The 17944-nt window shown below is 39.3% G+C and overlaps 1 protein-coding gene across 2 annotated transcripts in view; it reads left to right on the top strand.

The window, feature by feature from the left end:
• MINDY4 (MINDY lysine 48 deubiquitinase 4) overlaps positions 1-17944 on the top strand; it is an 82131-nt gene that overhangs the window by 45264 nt on the left and 18923 nt on the right. For both annotated transcript variants that reach the window (XM_063324315.1, XM_063324314.1), the window contains exons 14-15: positions 9662-9725; positions 12053-12214. In XM_063324315.1, the coding sequence (XP_063180385.1) occupies positions 9662-9725; positions 12053-12214 (226 nt within the window). The remainder of the gene's footprint in view (positions 1-9661; positions 9726-12052; positions 12215-17944) is intronic.

Raw genomic sequence — 17944 nt, 5'->3', positions numbered from 1 at the left:
AGAAGATAAAGAGGTTGTTCTACTGATTCTGTGTGACATCTTTCTAGGTAATGGACTGGTATATTGGGAAATAGTGCCAAAAAAAAAATGGGGAAAAAACTGTGATTTGCACAAATAATGGAGGCATGTGACTGGTGTCTCCGTATTAAGAAAATTCAGGAAGCCTGTCATCAGCATGGGTCCACAGAACGGAGAACTGGATTATATATTGGGTGATAGCAAATTTGGTGTGGATATGCAACAGAAAGACTTCTTATGGCACCAGGGGAAAAAGATCCAGATTATTCCCCCAATACATCCAGTTCCTTCTAGAACAGACCAGGATAAATCATAAAGCTGAGGAGCATGCCTGAGGAGAAGGAAGCTTATTAGCTCACCCTCTGGAGAACTTTCTGATCTCCAAAGGAGTCCAAAGGAGTGAAAAAAGTGTGGTGAGCAACGAATAGCTCTAGTTCTCATGGTCTGAGGCTTGGTGTTGGAAAACACAGAAATAACGAGATTCAGATGAGGTGAAACCCAGACCCTGAGTTACAGAAATTAAGCAACAGGGGATTTTCTTTTCATGTCAATATAAAGATATCAGGAAAAGATGTGAAGTTTCTGTGTAGAGTGGATGTGGCTGCTCTTAGGAATAATGTAAAGAATGTTCCAAAGCTAAATTGATATTCTGCCTTACATTTCAGTAAGGAGAGCAACGTGGTGCAAAGTCGGGATGGATAATTGGAATCCATGCATAGAAATTTAATTCATTTTGCGGGAGGTAGAACTGAACCTGAAAAAGTGATGGCTACACAACAGAAAGGAAAAAGTAAACCAGGTATCTTTTTGCCTAGATCTCATTCCTAAACTTCCATAGAAGACTTTCTGAGCTCTCTTGCTGTGTCACATTTTATGAATGGAGAGGCAATAAGAGGTTTTTGTATTTGATATCATGCCAAATGAGAAGTCATTTGCTGATGTGAAAATAAGAGAACTTTTAAGAATTGTAAAGGTGATAAAGGAAAGGAACTCAGAAAGAAGTTATCGCCATGGGGAAGGTTACTAATAGAGTTTCTCAATGACCAGTCTGAGATTAAATTTAGTTTGGAAGAAAGGGAGTGGTCTGCTAATGAAATGTACGGATGACTCAAAAGTTGAAAGGCACTGTCAATACAGAGAAAAATCGTGTTGTACAAAAAGAGTTGGCTCAGTTTCATGATGAGGGTAATAAAAAAAGAATTTCTTTTAACTACAGAAACTACAAGGTCATGGAAACAGAGACTACTCACTACTGTACTGTGGGGGTTCATAAGTTGTAAATGTCAGGATGGGGAGTACTGGAGTACACAGTACTGGAAAGAGTACTGCAGCACACAGTGACTTTGAGCCAGCATTATAAAATAGGATTGGATCTACTCTTAGGGTGCATCAGCATAAATAGTTTCAGGAGGTGAAGAAATATTAATAGATTGTGCAAGGCACTGATGTGGCCTTATTGAAATACCATATCAAATTGGGTTCACCCATTACATCTGGGAGAAGCATAGGGAAAGGGAAGACCAGGGGAATGAGAAATCTGACTTATGAAAAAACAGCAAGTTTTAACTTTTCTAGCCTAAAAAACAAATTATGACAGGGAAGGTAACTATTTTCTAAAAGATGGGAGGGTAACAGTTGTAAGTAAGCAAGGAGGACTGAGAAGAGTTGTTTAAAGAACAATATTAGTACAAAATGAAAGTGTATCAGTAAACTTAGCCTGTGACTCAATAAACCTAGTCAAAGTGTGACTAAATTTCAGGTTCCTAAGCTACCACAGGAAAAAGTATGGAAATCCAAGAAAGCAACAAAGAAACGTGTTTTTCTGTGAAAGAGAGTAACTGGGATGGCTGGGGTTTACCTGCCAAATGCAGAGAACATCACCTTCCTTTCTCCCCCCTCACCGTGACTCTGCTTTGTCCCCCCCGCCCCCATATGGCTGTAGCCCACACCAGAGTATTGTTCTGACAAGGTCCGAGATATGTGGATTTAATTGCCCCTCAGTTGTCAGATCAACTGACTGCGTGTAGGATCAAAGGAAAGGTCCATCTGGCCTATTGGCCTTTGGTAGTGGAAAGATGTGGCTGCTGAAGGAAACAGCGTAAGAAATGGGGTGTATATAGAGCAATTATTCTGCTGGTATCTTCTCCATGTTTCCGATAGTCAGTAATTCAGAGACTTCCTAAGCTGGCAGTTGTATCCGGGCTGCTGAGTTTATTAGCCCTTGATGAACCTGTCCTCCATGAATTTTTCTAAAACCTTTTTGAACCCTTTAATTCTTTTGGCCTTCACAACATCCTGTGGCAATGAGTTCCCCAATGTAGTTATGTGCTTTGTGAAAGAGTTTTTCCTTTTGTTCGCTTGAACCGGTTGGCCAGTAAGTTTACAGAGTGTTGCCTAGTTCATGTTATGAAAATAGTAAGTAAATGTCCCTTAATCATCTCATTGAAGAGTTTTTGAACTTCTGGTGCAGTCCATCAGTTGTGTCCTTTTGTAGTGAAATGGTCCTCATCTATGTAGTCTTTTCTGGTTGGAAAACTTCTCCATATCTTGACAGTCATTTCATCTGACCATCTGAACTTCCTCTGATTCTGTTATACCCAAATGCTGAAATTCTGTTACTGTTGAGTTAAATTTATAACAAAGTGACTATATGAAACCCAGTGTTCATGCATTGCTTTTAATTGGCTTGTCCAACTGAGGAGTCTCTTTTCAAGACTCACTACAAGGTATCATTTCTGTAGCAATCTTATTTCTCAGTTTGTAATCTGAAAAAAAAATATACTCAGTCTGTCTGCAGTGCCAGCATATTTGTGAGTATGATTTACCTGTCCAGTCCCTCGTATATAGCAGTTAGATGGTTATACCCCAATGGCTCCCTTTACTTTGTGTTCCTCAAATGGAGAAAAGGCAAAACTCTACTCCTATAGAGTTTCTTCCTCTACTGTTGTCATGGTTTCCCCTGGGATGGAGTTGACTTCCTTTCTAGCAGCTGGTGTACTGCTGTGTTTTGGGTTTGGGATAGAAATAGTGTTGCTAGTGATGGTTTTGGTTGTTTCTAAGCTCTCAAGGCCTTTTCTGCTCCTCACACCGCCCCCACCAGTGAGTAGGCTGGGAGGGCACAAAAAGTTGGGAGGGGACACAGCCGGTACAGCTGACCCCAACTGACCAAAGGGATATTCCATACCATGTGATGTCATGCTCATTATGTAAAGCTGGGGAAGGAGAAGGAAGTGGGGGATGTTCAGAGTGATGGTGTTTTTCTTCCTGAGTAACCGTTACGGGTGATGGAGCCCTGCTTTCCTGGAGGTGGATGAACACCTGCCTGCTGGTGGGAAGCAGTGAATGAATTCCTTGTTTTGCTTTGCTTGCATGTATGGCTTTTTCTCTTCCTATTAAACTCTCTTTATCTCAACCCACAAGTTTTTCCTCACTTTTACTCTTCTGATTCTCTCCGCCATGCCAGCTGGGGGGAGTGAGCGAGTGGCTGCATGGTCCTGGTTGCCAGCTGGTGTTAAATGACAACAGCTCTGCAAATTATCTAAGCAAGGTCACATAAATTACCCACAGGACAAACCGGTTTATCTCCAAGTATGAAAATGTAAAGAAGCCCAAAGTGATTAGCTGATGTTTATGTGGCCATCTTCAGATATAGAAAAATTAGTGATATGAAGGGCATCTCTAAGTGATTGATTGGCTTTGTTGCCTTCCCAATCTTTTTTTTTCCCTTTCCTTCAGGAAATTAAAGCATTTCATAAATGAACTATTTTGATTTTAGTGGCATACAGTATATTTATTAAAAAGACTCCAAAGTTGTGAAAGAATAAGTGCGATTCTACTACTAAATAGAGCAGTAACAAGAGCATTGTCATATTTTTGCCAAATTTCAGCTAGAGTACCGTCATACTGTGTGCTATTCAGCTGTTTGCTAAACGTAAGGTCGACATGGTTAAGCAGATTCTGGTTTAGTATCTTTGCTTGAAGTGTTGTGCTGAGGAAAACATCCTGCATTTAGTAAGAAACATAATGTATTTTGAAAAAATGAAATAGTGGGTTGAATGTGCCAATAGTTTAATTACTTTTCAGATCAGATCTATCCCTCTGAAATATAAATATCTCCTATATATGTTAGGACCCCGTAGCAGCAGAGCTGATGAATTAAGTCTGCATGATTACCTGCGTACATGTACCTTTTAGGAACTTGGTGAAATTAGCAGGTATGTGAAAAGTGATAACGAAAGATTGAAGCCACTTCCTTACTTTCACTGGTTTGAATCCCAAACAACAATCTTTTTTCTTTTTTTTTTTTTTTTTTCAGAAGGGCTCTTCCTTTCTCTTTTGAACATTCATTTGAAACCTTTGCAGTGTGCCACTATAAAAAAAAATAATATTATGGAACATTTACACAATAAGCCAGTCACCCATCCTGTCATTTTCCACATCCCCATTGTAATTATTTGAAATCCTTATGCCTGAAGACAAGTTTTTCTCCCTCCCAACCCAAATTCTATTTTCGGAGTAGACTTGTAATTGTGTGTTTGTTAATGTAGCTGTCTGTTGCCATGAACAAAGTGAGGTCACCAATTTTCTATTACAGCTTTGACACAGAGTTAAGGATTGTAAAGCAGATAGCACTTACTTGAATGTACCATTTTTTGTTTTGTATTGTTTTATTTTGTTCTGCTATCAATCCAAATGATATCTAGGGTAAATAACTGACATGAACTAACTCATGTTTTGATAGTCTGGAGTTATTCCTAGTGTTAGAGTTTGTATGTGGCTTTTGGATTTAATATTTAATGCTCAGATCTTCTCCATTTAAGACTTGGCAAGAATTTTCCTGGAAGTAAATTGAGAATTAATGTATATGAAGCATTTTTTAAAAGTCTTATTTATCGAACTCAGTGTTATTTGCTAAGAAAAAGTTCACCTGATTACAGATTATGTTATATTGTAGCATCCAGTGCTCAAAATATTTATATTCTGCATTTGAATTTATGTCCTGTTTAGTAGATTCCATAGAGATTTATTTTATCAATACACCATCAGTGCTAAGGTTTGTACTACAATTACAGTTTCTTCTAACTCTGATATTTTTCTCCATCTGTCTTAAACTCTTAGAATATTTTCTTTTATAATTTTTACATCCCAGAATGGATGAATGAATTGAAAACATAAGGCAGATTCATAATAAGAACTGTCATGGCCATGTTGAAGTCAGCAAGTTATGTCATTATGGCTGTGACAATTCAGAGCAGTGAAAGGCTTGGCTCAGAACATCCATACATCTTCAGCTGGGGACCTCCAGGCTTCCGTTGTGAAGTCTACTGCAATTGCTGTCCCCTCTCCCCACCAAAAGCTGGGGCAGGGACACCTCACACCACCCGTCCCTCCAGGGGAAGCCCTCAAGCCCGGACTTCATCCCCACCGAGGTCAAAGCCAGCCAGCAAGAAGCTCTTACGGTGTCTCCTTTGGGACCAACGCATCCCTCCATCCCAGCTGGACCCTGGGGAAAAGCAAAGGCAGCAGGAAGTTTGGGAGAAGAGAGATGCTGCTCGCTGTCCTGCTCTGCAGATGAGACCCCAGCCCATAGGAACCCTGCCCGGCCACCCAGGAGCTGCCTATCGTACCCTAGGGACCGTGTCCCCATCAGCTCACCCTTCTCTTGCCCCCCCCGCATGGATATCCTGCCCAGGGGACACGGCTCTTCCCATCCACCCACTCCTGGGTGGCCATAAAGACCCGCAGGGTCAAGGACATGTCTCTGCTCATTGCAGAGGGGTTGGACTAGATGACCTTTAAAGGTCCCTTCCAACCCAACACATTCTATGGTTCTATGGTTCTATAGTACTTTGCATCCTTAATAAACACATTATTTATAACTTGAAACTAGCGGTTTCAACAAGGATGGAGATTAACACAGAATCACCAACAGGAACATGGAGAGAAAATTAGATTTATAATACGTCACGATGTTTTTTGGAAAGGCTATTTCAGGCGTTCCTGCCCTAAAACCAGCAGCATTAGAAAACATGAAAAATGTGTATAATTCACATGAGATGTATTTTGTTGATTTCTGTCATGATGAGATTTCTCCCATTTCTATAAAGTAGGTATTTGCTCTGAAGCCACCTTGCACATCTTTTGATTTTGCTGTTTGTTTTATGTGATAATAATGTGAGAAAACAATGTTTGGTTGTATGCTGAATGAAAAGACAGTTAAGCCCCAGAATATAGGTGCCTCACCCTGACCACCCTGTTATGGAAAAAATAATTAAATAGAAATATTTTTTAAAAGAACAGTACAAAATTAACAAACTATGTAAAGATGTGGTTTTCCATGCCATTTAGGTTCTGTGAACACATTCACATTTTGTCAAGGTATCAGAAAAGCTGGACTAAGCAATTCCAGCACTGCTGAATGGAGAATTCAGCAATTTAAAGGGTCCCAGGGCAAAAACTGAAACACAGTAAAAGTTGAAATTATGACTTTACACAAATTTGTAAGAACATTAATCTGAGTGTGTTTGCTGCTGTCCCTCTCTTGTCTCACCAGGCTGCTTCTGCCGTAGCAGAAGCTGCAGCTTCACTCGCTCCATAGAGAATCCAAACTCCCTCCTCCCTGCTTGGAGTGCAGACGTAAGCCACGTTACTTCACACACAGTACAACTGAAAATAAAAATCAAGCTGGGACATCTTACAGAGTGATCTGAAATTTAGCAGATCTCATTGTCATCTTTTTGATTATGTATCAACTCAGGAAATGATTCCTGCTGAAGATTGCGCTTCAGCGTATTTGAACACGTGCTTAATTTTAAGCATTTGTCCAGGAGATTTTAAAAATCAGTATCTTGCTCTCTGGTTGAATATTTATTTTTCACAGACTTCACAGTATTGTCAGGTGAGGCAAACACCAGCATTCTGTGCCAGCAGTCAACATACTCCTAGCTCACTCTCCAGGTAGAATTATGTCCTACCATGACACTGGAAAATACTGATAATACAGCATGAGGAAGAAATCATAGAATCATAGAATTGTTAGGGTTGGAAGGGACCTTAAAGATCATCTAGTTCCAACCCCCCTGCCATGGGCAGGGACACCTCCCACTAGACCAGATTGCTCAAAGCCCCGTCTAGCCTGGCCTTGAACACCTCCAGGGATGGGGCTTCCACCATACCATGATGCTTCCATACCATACCATGGGGCTTCCACAACACTTACCATGAACACTGTTCTCTTTGGCAGTAACTTTTTACTGACCTCTGATTCTGTCAAAGCAGTGTGCAGAGCATTGCGTTGTAAATTAAGAAGGAGGGATTCAGTAGAGTCAAGCATTTAACTCATTGTTTGATGATGACCGGGATACTTAAAAGTTTCCTGGCTTAAAAATTCATGGGGTTTTTCTTTTTTAAAGTGATTTAAAAATTATAAATGGAAAAGTCCATGCAGGGTCAAAGCAGCATTAGTAGTAATGATTTATTCATTACATCTGTTTTGACATCTGATAGCCAAGACACCAGAATGAATAAATGCTTCAGATTTGCATGTCATCAATGAATGTCTTCACAGCCCGTCAGAAAAGAAAACACATTGTTACCGTTGTCTGATATTTTTACAATGCATGAAGTGTACTTGCACTTAAAAGCTGACGCTTTTTGTTATAAGGTGATAAATTCACCTGCACAGAAGCTGGTAAGTCTTTGGCAGGTATCAATAATAATCTTAAACCCATTTAGAATAGGTGTAAATCTCGTAGCTATACGCCTGATGTTTGTTTCCTCATTAGCAGAGATGATTTGAAAGGCAGATGTTCTTCTTCTTGAAAATCTGAGATACACCTCTAAACTCCCATATTGTTTGTACCTACAGATGAAATTAGAACTTCCTCCTATTGTCTTTGTCGTACGTCCCATCGTCCCTAACTGACGCATATTGTATAGTCTACTCCTTTCAAAGAAGGCTATGGCGTTTTCAAGATGAAACTGTTTCTAAAACTAAAAAATGGCCAAAATCCAAAGATTATTATCGCCTCATCCATTCCTTGCAATGTTGCATGAGAGAATTTTCCATATCACAGGCACACTTTCCACGATCTTTTCTTTGATTTCACACTAGCAAGAGACGTTATTGTGGCACTTTGTTATGATTGAGACTAACTTGTAAATTTTCTTTAAAATGCATTTTAAAAAAGGGAATTGTGATTCAATGGCTATGACTTAAGTATCATAAGGGCTGGAAATCTTAGAAATTTTATATTACATTCTGAGCTTTGGAATGAATGCAAGGAATATCCCAGCTTTTTACTTAAGAAATCAATTTTTTAACAGCATGTATAGCAATGTTCAAGGGAAATGTCTAGCTAGCTCTACTCTAACCACATCAATTCAACTCTTAATTTATCACAAACAAAATCTTTTCCTTTTTTAAATAATTGTGCTAATTGCCAGAAAACATGAATAATTGGGTGCATAGAAGATTTTACAGGTCAAATGAGAGTGAGAAGGCCAGATGTATGTAGAGTAAGTGTTAATTGATGATCATTCAGACATTATCTCTACCTTTGTAACAATACCAAAATAAGGATGTAGCCAAAATAATTGAGAACAACATATTTTATACTAAAGGGAAATAGCTTTTTTATGAACCATCAAATGAATCTGTGGAGTTTATTGCCATAGATGTCCCAGCATATAGTACGTTGTTTTTTCTCAAAACTAGATTAGACATTTATTTATGTATAAAATGTTTGCAATTACGTTATATCCGCAGGACAAAAATGGTCACAGTTGCAACCTTTATTTTTTAGGTCATCAACCAATCACTAATTCAATAATTCCAGGAGTTGTGAGAGAGGGAACTTGGTTTGGGGAGATATTACTCCATAATTATCAATAATGCAATTTCATGGACTTTTATCTTTGATGTCATAAAATAGAAGCAGAGACCACACATCAGTATTGTAAATACTGATATAATACAGTGCACCGAGAGTCTTTTAGTTTTTTTCCTTTTCTTCTTCTTTTCGTGGACAATACAGTGTATAGACATAATCTTCAGCTTGTGTGTATTCCAAGTATTGATGATAGGAACAACAAATACGTGCATTTGTGAGAACATCTTATCTGAATACTGGAATAGGTTGCCTGGCTAGGTTGTGGAGTCTACCTCCTTAGAGATACTAAAAAAATATCTAGACATGGTCCTGGACAACTGGCTCTAGGTGGCTGAGCTTGAGTTGGGGGGGGCGAGGGAGGGATTGGACAAGGTGACCTCCAGAGTTCCTTCCAGGCTCAACCATGCTGTGATTTTGTAATTCTGTAAGAAAAGTGGTCCAGTAATTCTAAAGTCCTAACTGGTAGTGACAATGGCTTCTTTTCTCCTCTACAGCTATTTTCTTTAGTCTAACAAACTTTTGCTTGCCACGGGTTTAGTTGATATATACACCTTTTTTTGCCATGCAATAAATCACCTTGAAAGGATTCCAAAATGTAGAGTTGTATTTATGATTGAGAAGCAGTTTGGTTTAGGGTTTTTTTTTTTCCCGCCAAGATTTAGAGATGTTAAGTCTAATGAGAAGAAGCAGTTGTATTTAAATTTGATTACACTCTCCACTCCTAATTTAATTGATTCTCTACTCCTTTTCAGGGTGCGCAATGATTTTGATGTGCTTACAAACCGATTGATTGGCAGCCATGGCTACTGTACTCAGGTGAGTTGTGTGTGCGATCTGGGGGAGGTCATATGCCTCTGCATGCAGAGCTGTGGACTGACCTCTGGGAAGAGATGGTATTTCTTATTTTCAGTTCCGTATGTTTTTCCTTTTTCCCCATAATGTCAACCACCTTCATCCTTTTTGGTTTTTTATTGTGTTTTGGCATATTGTTTTCTTTGCTTTCAGAGCCTCTGCTTTTTGGTCTGGTTTTCTGGTCTGTGTGTGTCTGTACCTGTGTGTGCATGTGCTCTTACTCCTCTCATCTGCCTCTTTTGAACTCCTTGGTTGATTTTAGTGCTGAGATACTGCTGAGACTGCACGCTGAGTTTTCTCCATGACCTTTCAGAAAGGTGACTGAGATTGCATGTCCAATCATACAGCTCCTCTGTAAATCGTCACTGTTCGGCTAATTGACCTGATGCTGACTGAAGCTGGTGCTTCAAACTGGAGACACTGACTTATTATATACGTGTCTAAAAGGCAAGTGGTGCTTGAAAATTTCACCTCTCCTATGAAGACAGGCTGAGAGAGTTGGGGTTGTTCAGCCTGGAGAAGAAAAGGCTCCAGGGAGACCTTATAGTGGCTTTCCAGTACCTAAAGGGGGCTACAGGAAGGATTGGGAGGGACTCTTTATCAGGGAGTGTAATGATAGGACACGGGGTAACGGCCTCAAACTGAAAGAGGGCAGATTTAGATTGGCTATCAGGAAGAAATTCTTTATCGTGAGGGTGGTGAGGTACTGGCCCAGGTTGCCCAGGGAAGCTGTGGATGCCCCATCTCTGGAGGTGTTCAAGGCCAGGCTGGATGGGGCTTTGAGGAACCTGGTCTAGTGGGAGATGTCCCTGCCCATGGCAGGGGGGTTGGAACTGGATGGTCTTTAAGGTCCCATCTAACCCGAACCATTCTATGATTCTCTGAAAACAAGCAGTCTGAATTGCTGTCTGGCACTCAGGACAACAACTGTATGTAGTCTAAACTCCAGCTCATGTCCTGTACCAAATGTCTCCTGCTGGCTGGCTTGAGGCCTGTGGAGGCATCCACTCAGTTAGAAATTCTTTGCCTTGGACACGTAGGTAGAATGTAGATCCCAAGCTTCTGGGACACACATTCAGCCAGAACTGGGACATAATCAGTTGTGTGGTCTGGTTGTGGTCCACAGCCATTAAATGTACTGCTATTTTGGCTGCAAAAGGCAAGCCTCATATTCTTCTCTTGTATTGTTGATGGAAGTTACACGGTGATTCCCCAAGAAGGTGGTGGAATGTCACTGGTGGATTAGAAGTCCTAAAAATATCAGTAAGAACCTATAAACTTTGGGGAGTCCTTCAGGAGAAACATGGGGCTATAAATGTGTGTAGTATTTTTAAAATCATACATCAAGTCGAACTGGCAATACCAGTGTTATTCCTGTCTTCAAGCATGGTAATTTGGACTCTTTTTTCTGGAAGCTTTTTTCTTGTTATTTCCTCTCATGTTTCTCGACATATGTTATTTATTAATAGTTAGCTGCTTCATTGCTGTAGCACAGTCTGCTGCTCGATATTATTACGTGCTGTTACATCCTAGCTGGCCCTTGTGGGATCTTATGCTAAGCAAAATGTCTAGCGTCTCTCTTCCTTGAACTTTATGCATACTCATATGCACACACGCACTCTCTCACGTGTATTTAGCCTCTGACACAGCCATACTTCTAGTTCAATCGGAGAGGAAATAATCAACAATCTGCTATAGTAAATATGAGTATATTAGTGATATGGACCAGATGTGACGCCATATGCGTGAATGTCTTGCTGAATGAGACTTAAGTTAATCCAGAAATAATTAGTGGAAAAACAATCTTGTAATAAGTCTTGTCCAACAGAGCATATAGATCACTAAGCACATGCAGAAATATCAGATAGTACTGTACAGGCGTCTAGTTTACATCATTCATGCTGTAGCTTTCATTGTAGAGAAAAAGGGACGCCAAAATGTTTTAGTTTAAAAAAAAAAAAACAACACAACTGATATGAGGAAGTTGAGAGTTGGACATAAGAGTAAATTGATTATCAACAGTTTGCCTCTGGAAAGATGAACGTTGAAAACTCTGATAATATTTCCTCATTTTAGTTTGGGAATGGGATTTCCCCAAAATATCCAGAAAAAAATTTTGTAAGTAATCCTAATCCTAACCCTAAATGTAAAACTACTACATAAATTAAGGGTCTGGTACGTGTGTAACTTTATCAGTCGTAAATCAATCTTGTACTGATGTCAGTTAGAGACAAGGCATTTAACTACTCTTTTTTTTTTTTTCTTTTTTTTTATAAATATCTCACAAACAGGAATTGGTGAACTTGCTTTTGACTGGTAAAGCTGTGTCCAATGTTTTCAACAATGTGATAGAGCTGGACTCTGGAAATGGCAACATCACAATTTTGAAAGGTATCACAAGCCGCAGTGATATCGGTTTGCTGTCTCTCTTCGAGCACTATGATGTTTGTCAGGTATGCTTTCCATTCTTCTGATTTTAAGTAAAAAAGAAACAATTAAATTTAAAATTGGCTTGGAGTGAGTGTAGCAGATAAGAAAGTATGGGCTTGATTTAGTTGCTCACACAGAAGCATCTTGTGCTGTTTTTGACGCACCAAGGCAGAGCGTGGTCTCCCTTCTGGATGCAGGTTCTGTGTCACAACTGCCACCCCTTGGTAAATGACTTGGGTGCTCTACAGCAGCTCAAATCTTACATGCCTGTGTCCTTTTCTAACTGATCTCCTGAAGCTGGAGTCAGCTTACAGACTAAAACGCTTCTATTTAACTGGCTACTGTATAAATCCTGTGGAGGGTAAAACTGTTCAGCTGACTAAACGTAATTGTGTACTCTAGGCTGAGCTGAACAAGGTCCCCTGATTTTGTTCACTGTATCTCCATGACTTGTGGCCCAGCAGATGAGGTCCATTAGAAGATCTGGGCTTAGGATCTGATGGTGCTCATTGATCATTTGGACAAAACAAAACAAACAACTTGCCAAACAATGCCATAAATCCACTAGATATGAGAGAGAAGGACTCACTTTCAGATTCACAACTCAATTGATGGGGCTTTGAGTAACCTGGTCTAGTAGGAGGTGTCCCTGCCCATGGCAAGGGGTTTGGAACTCGGTGATCTTTAAGGTCCCTTCCAACCTGAACCATTCTGTGATTCTATGGTTCTATGATTATAGTGGAGTTGAGACACCCAGGTCACCTGTGGACACGTCTACCTTAGTCATGTATATATAAGCAACTGAATCTGAAGCTGAAACCCACTCTAAGCATTCAGTTTTCCTTGAGTTCCTACGCGATTGGGAGCCAGATGCGTTGAATCCTCTACTCCATGCCGTAATGGTGGTCGTATTGTATTAGTCGTATTGTATTAGCAGTAAAGAAGATAATAGACAATTAAAATAGCTGTCAGTATAATGCAAATGTTCTCTTTAACATGTCTTTGAAATTAGTATTCTAATTGTAGTCATGATGAAAATTAAAAGATAGTGTAAAATGTCAAAGAAGTGACAGCCATTAATTTGCCTCTGGAAATCTTGTATAAGGATTTCAGTGATTCTCCCTCAACAGACATTGTTGTCAAGATGGACAGCTTTCCTAAAGACCTGTTCTATCTTAAACAGAGAATCTTGTGTTTGATGCAAGGATACTATTTGAAATTCTCTTCCTTGTGTTAGATGGTAGGTTAGGTAATTGTAACAGTCCCATCTGGATTTGCAGTCAGTGCCTCTATAAAAATTTGAAAGTGATTAGCAAAGAATTTGTTTGTACTGATCTGATATAAATGTGTGACTGAAAACAAAGCTTGGTTTTAACTGTTTTCCGTATGGCTAAAATCAGTTACATTTTCCTACTACTGACAAATTATAATTTTTGTTATTTTTAATTAACGCAATCCTTTATGTTATCCACAAGATTATAATAAAGCTTAAATTCAGTCAAGACAGCGTATCAGCGTATCCAAATCAGATTAACTCAGAAAAAAATAGACTAAAAATAAATTAGCTTCTGTGTCTAGTTCAAGCTCCTTGTCCTTTTCTATAAACAATGTAACATTTAAAACCTAAAAAAATGGTTATGCACCACTGTAGCATTTTTTCCATTCTCTAGTGAGGAAAATTACTTCTAAGCAGCAAAATGGTAAGTGAGGTCAGTGCAGGTAAGAGCTATTTCTTTCCCATCTGCCCTCTAAAAATAAAATAAAAAGTTACCCAGAGAATCAGACACTGTCTTCCACTTATTCTGCAAATTACACGGCGGAGGGGGTCTGTTTCTTCTGCTACTGTGCTTGCTCTTGCATGGGGGCTGGACTCGAGCAGTCATCTGTGCTCCAGCCCAGTGACTCTTAATCAGTTACAGAAGCTCCAGCAGACATAGTTTACTCTTTTTTCAGTCTATGCTAGTGAGGCATCTGATGCAAATTGTCTTACTTTTGATTAAGAACATCTGTGAGGGCTCTGCATTTCAGCTGGTACGTCTCAGCACGAGCTGCAATGCCTGCCTTAGGACTAGAGCAAAACTCAGATTCTGGTGGACTTTGCCCTCAGGTCTGGGGAGTCTCCACTGTGGCTTCAGCATGAGGGGCCAGATTGTGCTTTCTGTTACAAAGGTGTTAGTTTAGAACAATATAGAAAAAAGAAATGTCACTGACAGTTTGCAGTACTGGGACCGAGAATAGAATTTGCCTGTAAGTCTTTTGAACTGACTCTTTTCTTCCTCTCAGTGTTTCGGTAAGTAGATTCAGCGTCCAATTACACTGTGGCTATGAGGATGGTAACTGAAGCCAGTAATGGAAAAGGACTGTCAGTTTTGGATGGTGGGGTTTTTTTTTTGTTTGTTTCCAAGAGTAAGAAAATCCTGAGCGTGATATATGGTGAATCATAGACATGAGAGTTGGAAAACTCCTTTTAGGTCATATCCAGCCAATCTCTCAGGGGATAATTCAGGATATTTTTATGTCCTGTTATATAGCAGGCTTTCTTTTAAAAATCTCTATCCATGAAGTTCCTGACTTTTTGTTCAGATGGCCATTTATTAGTTGATTTTAGTGCATATAACTGTGATCTTACCTTTTTTCTCACACATCTCTACTTTAAAATATGAGGAAGTGCAAATACAGATTTGCAGGTACCTGCGAATGTGGAGAATTTAATATCTACTACACAGCTTGTGCTTTGGATATACTAATATTAAATCTGACTGTTCATTTACTTAGTTTCCTCTGATTATCATTCCTACTTCTAATCTAGCCTGCCCCCTAAACAATTCATCCCCATCCGCTAGACATTTGCAAGCTGATGTAACAGTTCCTCCCTTTTTCATCAGTGCATCCTGTCCAAAGCTTATTTTTATTGCTCTACTGTAGACTTCTTCCAACTTACTGATGCATTTAGGAAGAGATATGCAAGAGTCCAGGCTAGATGCAGTAAATCCACATAAAGAAAGATTTCTATATCATTTTATCTCCCTTATCTGATATGTGGAGTATTTGTATATAATCCACAATTTCCTTGGCATTTCTTTTGAGGTGAAAATATCATGAGGGCATGAGAACTGAATAAATCCTTCTGTCAAACTTCAACAGTAGCAAATCAAAACAAAATGATCAGTACCTTTTTTCCCAGTGATTCCCTGAAGAATCACTCTGTTGCTGATCCAGTAATCTCTTTCAGTGGATCATGACGAATGTGTTTATCTTGCCTGATTGTAAAAATGTGTTCTTCATGTAATTTGTCTGGAATTGTTAATGTCTAATCGTCGCTCTTAGTCCAACTTATCACCATACTCAGCGTATTTTTTGTAATGTAATTGCTTGCTTCAAATTATTTCACAATGACAGATGGATTCATTCAATCTATTTCATATGCAAACATTTAGTTTCATAGTGAGATTCCATATTTTGATGCAAAAAAGCTAAAAGTCCAATTCTGTTACTTTTTGGTAGATGAGTTACACATCTTTGCATTTCTTTTCTTTGTGCTAAACCCGTATTTAAGCTATATTCATTCCATCTGATCTTATGCATTTAACTAAGAAGCCTAAAGTAAGATTTTAGGTTTCTTGGAATTTCTTTAGAGCTCGTAAAGCAATAGAAACATTTCCGAAAGCTGGTCAGCCCACATAAAATTGGTGCCCCTCTGTTTGCTGGGCTGCAGCATCCAGCAGTTTAGCAGTAGGCTCAGGGAAGCTGAGTCATTTCTGCAGCGGGACAAGACCTCAGGGAAAAGGGTGAGGCACAGAAGTTGGGCAGGGCCAGTTACAGAATTTCTGAGTGAGAAAGTCCCTAAAATCAGAGTCTTTGGTCTAAAAGCCATGTTAAAATTACAGGTGAACAAACTTTGAATGATGAAATGCTCTTTTCAAAACTTTTTGCGATGCTAAAAGTAGAAACAGATGGAACGAGATGCTCCTCATATTTATACCAGATCATTTAAGAGACTAACAGCGACAAAAGGGAAGAATAATCTGCATTCTGATCTGAAGAATTTAAAAGATAATACTATCATTATTATCATTATTAATAATGATAATAACAATATCTAGCATTTATGTGTAATTCCCAGTGAATAGATCTGTACTTTGCAAAAGGGACAAGTATCGTTACCATTTTATAGGAGGGGTGACAGACAAACAAAAGTCAAAGTGCTTGTCCCACTAAGTCATCCAGTAAGCTACTGGCTGAACTGGGAAGAGAGTACAGGCATTCCGAGTCTCTCGTTCTAAAGTTAGTAAGATACTGCCTGATGAGTTTGGCCATCCTTCTGAAATGCTTTTTGAAACTACTTTAGGTATGTGCTGTTGTACATGAAGTAATGGAAATATTCAAAGTTGTTTGTCTCTTGTGAACCTTGACTGATTCTTCGTCTTCACTGATTCTCTCCTGCTTTTAGCCTGTCCTGCTACAGTAGTTAAACCTCCCGTCATCTGACCTCCCAAACTCACCCTGCTCACTAGGTCCAAGTCTCTGCCTCAGGTATCAGCATTTTAGGAGACGGATGCTTTTTACTTTTTGCATTTCTGAAAATGAAGAAAGAGCATAGCATTGACAAAGAAGCTGTGCTCATTTTTCCCATTTTTTTAAAAAAGAGGGAAACATAAATAAACATAATTTATTCATTAAAATTCCACAGATGGGAAATATTATCTGCGGTCCTTTTGATGAAACCAGCACACTCTGTGCCATAACAAGACCCACTTGAATTATTAAATTCAGCACACATGCTCTGTCTTCTGGCACCTCACCTGTTTATTTGCCCTGCGGAACGTCCTTCCTATAACCTTCTTCGCTGGGAAATATGTCTGCTAAACAGGCTCCTTTCTCAGTCAGATGGACTGGATTCAAGCCAGGTCACTGGTGGGGTTGCGGAGGGGGAGGTGGAGAAAGAGGTTTTTAACCATCTCGTTTAAGAAACCAACAACAAAAATATGCATGTGCAGAATGGAAACTGATGGTTGGTTTTAATTTTCCATTTATTTTTCAGTAATGGGTGTGCGGTAGATACTGTGCTGCACAAATGCGTTCGGCAAGGGACCCTGCTATTTATGTAAGACATTTGTGAGCACCATTGTGGGCAAAAACATGTGATACATACAAGTTTGACTGAAACAAGGCTGACAAAGCATTGGCCATTGAAAAAGTCTGTCCTTCATTCCTTGTTTTTACATCTCCCTTTCTAGCCTGGAACTGAAGTTTTCTTTAATGAAGCCCTATTGTCCTCCTACTTATCCACAGACAGTTATTTTCCCAGAGGCCAGTCACTGTTGCTGGGATATTGGCATTGACTTCTTGTCAACGTCCATCCAAATAAAATAGAATCACGGAGTTTTTATTTAAGACAATAAGAATAACAAACCCCACATATTTAAAAGAGTTCTGCATGCTTTGCAAACAGACAAAACAGAAAATGATAAGTCAAATATTTTCCACATGTCTCTCTACATTATAAATAGCTGCATTTGGATCTGGATTTATCCCATGTAACTTTAGGTCCTTTATAGGCTGAAAATACTTCAGGTAATGAGAGTCCAGCCAACTCCCTTTATACCTGATGAACAGAGGGGTCTAAATTTCTGACAATACCCATCTCTTCCTTGTTTGATTTTACAGATAGCCAAAGCCTATAGGGGCCAGCCTAAGTTAGAGAGCCTCGAAATTTATGCTGAAGAGTTAAGTGGAGTGAATCTTGACCTGTC

Source organism: Chroicocephalus ridibundus, chromosome 2 (genome assembly GCF_963924245.1).
Source record: "Chroicocephalus ridibundus chromosome 2, bChrRid1.1, whole genome shotgun sequence".
NCBI classification, from domain to species: Eukaryota; Metazoa; Chordata; class Aves; order Charadriiformes; family Laridae; genus Chroicocephalus; species Chroicocephalus ridibundus.
The sequence above is the reverse complement of the archived record's forward strand: the minus strand, read 5'-3'. Positions and strand labels throughout refer to the sequence as shown.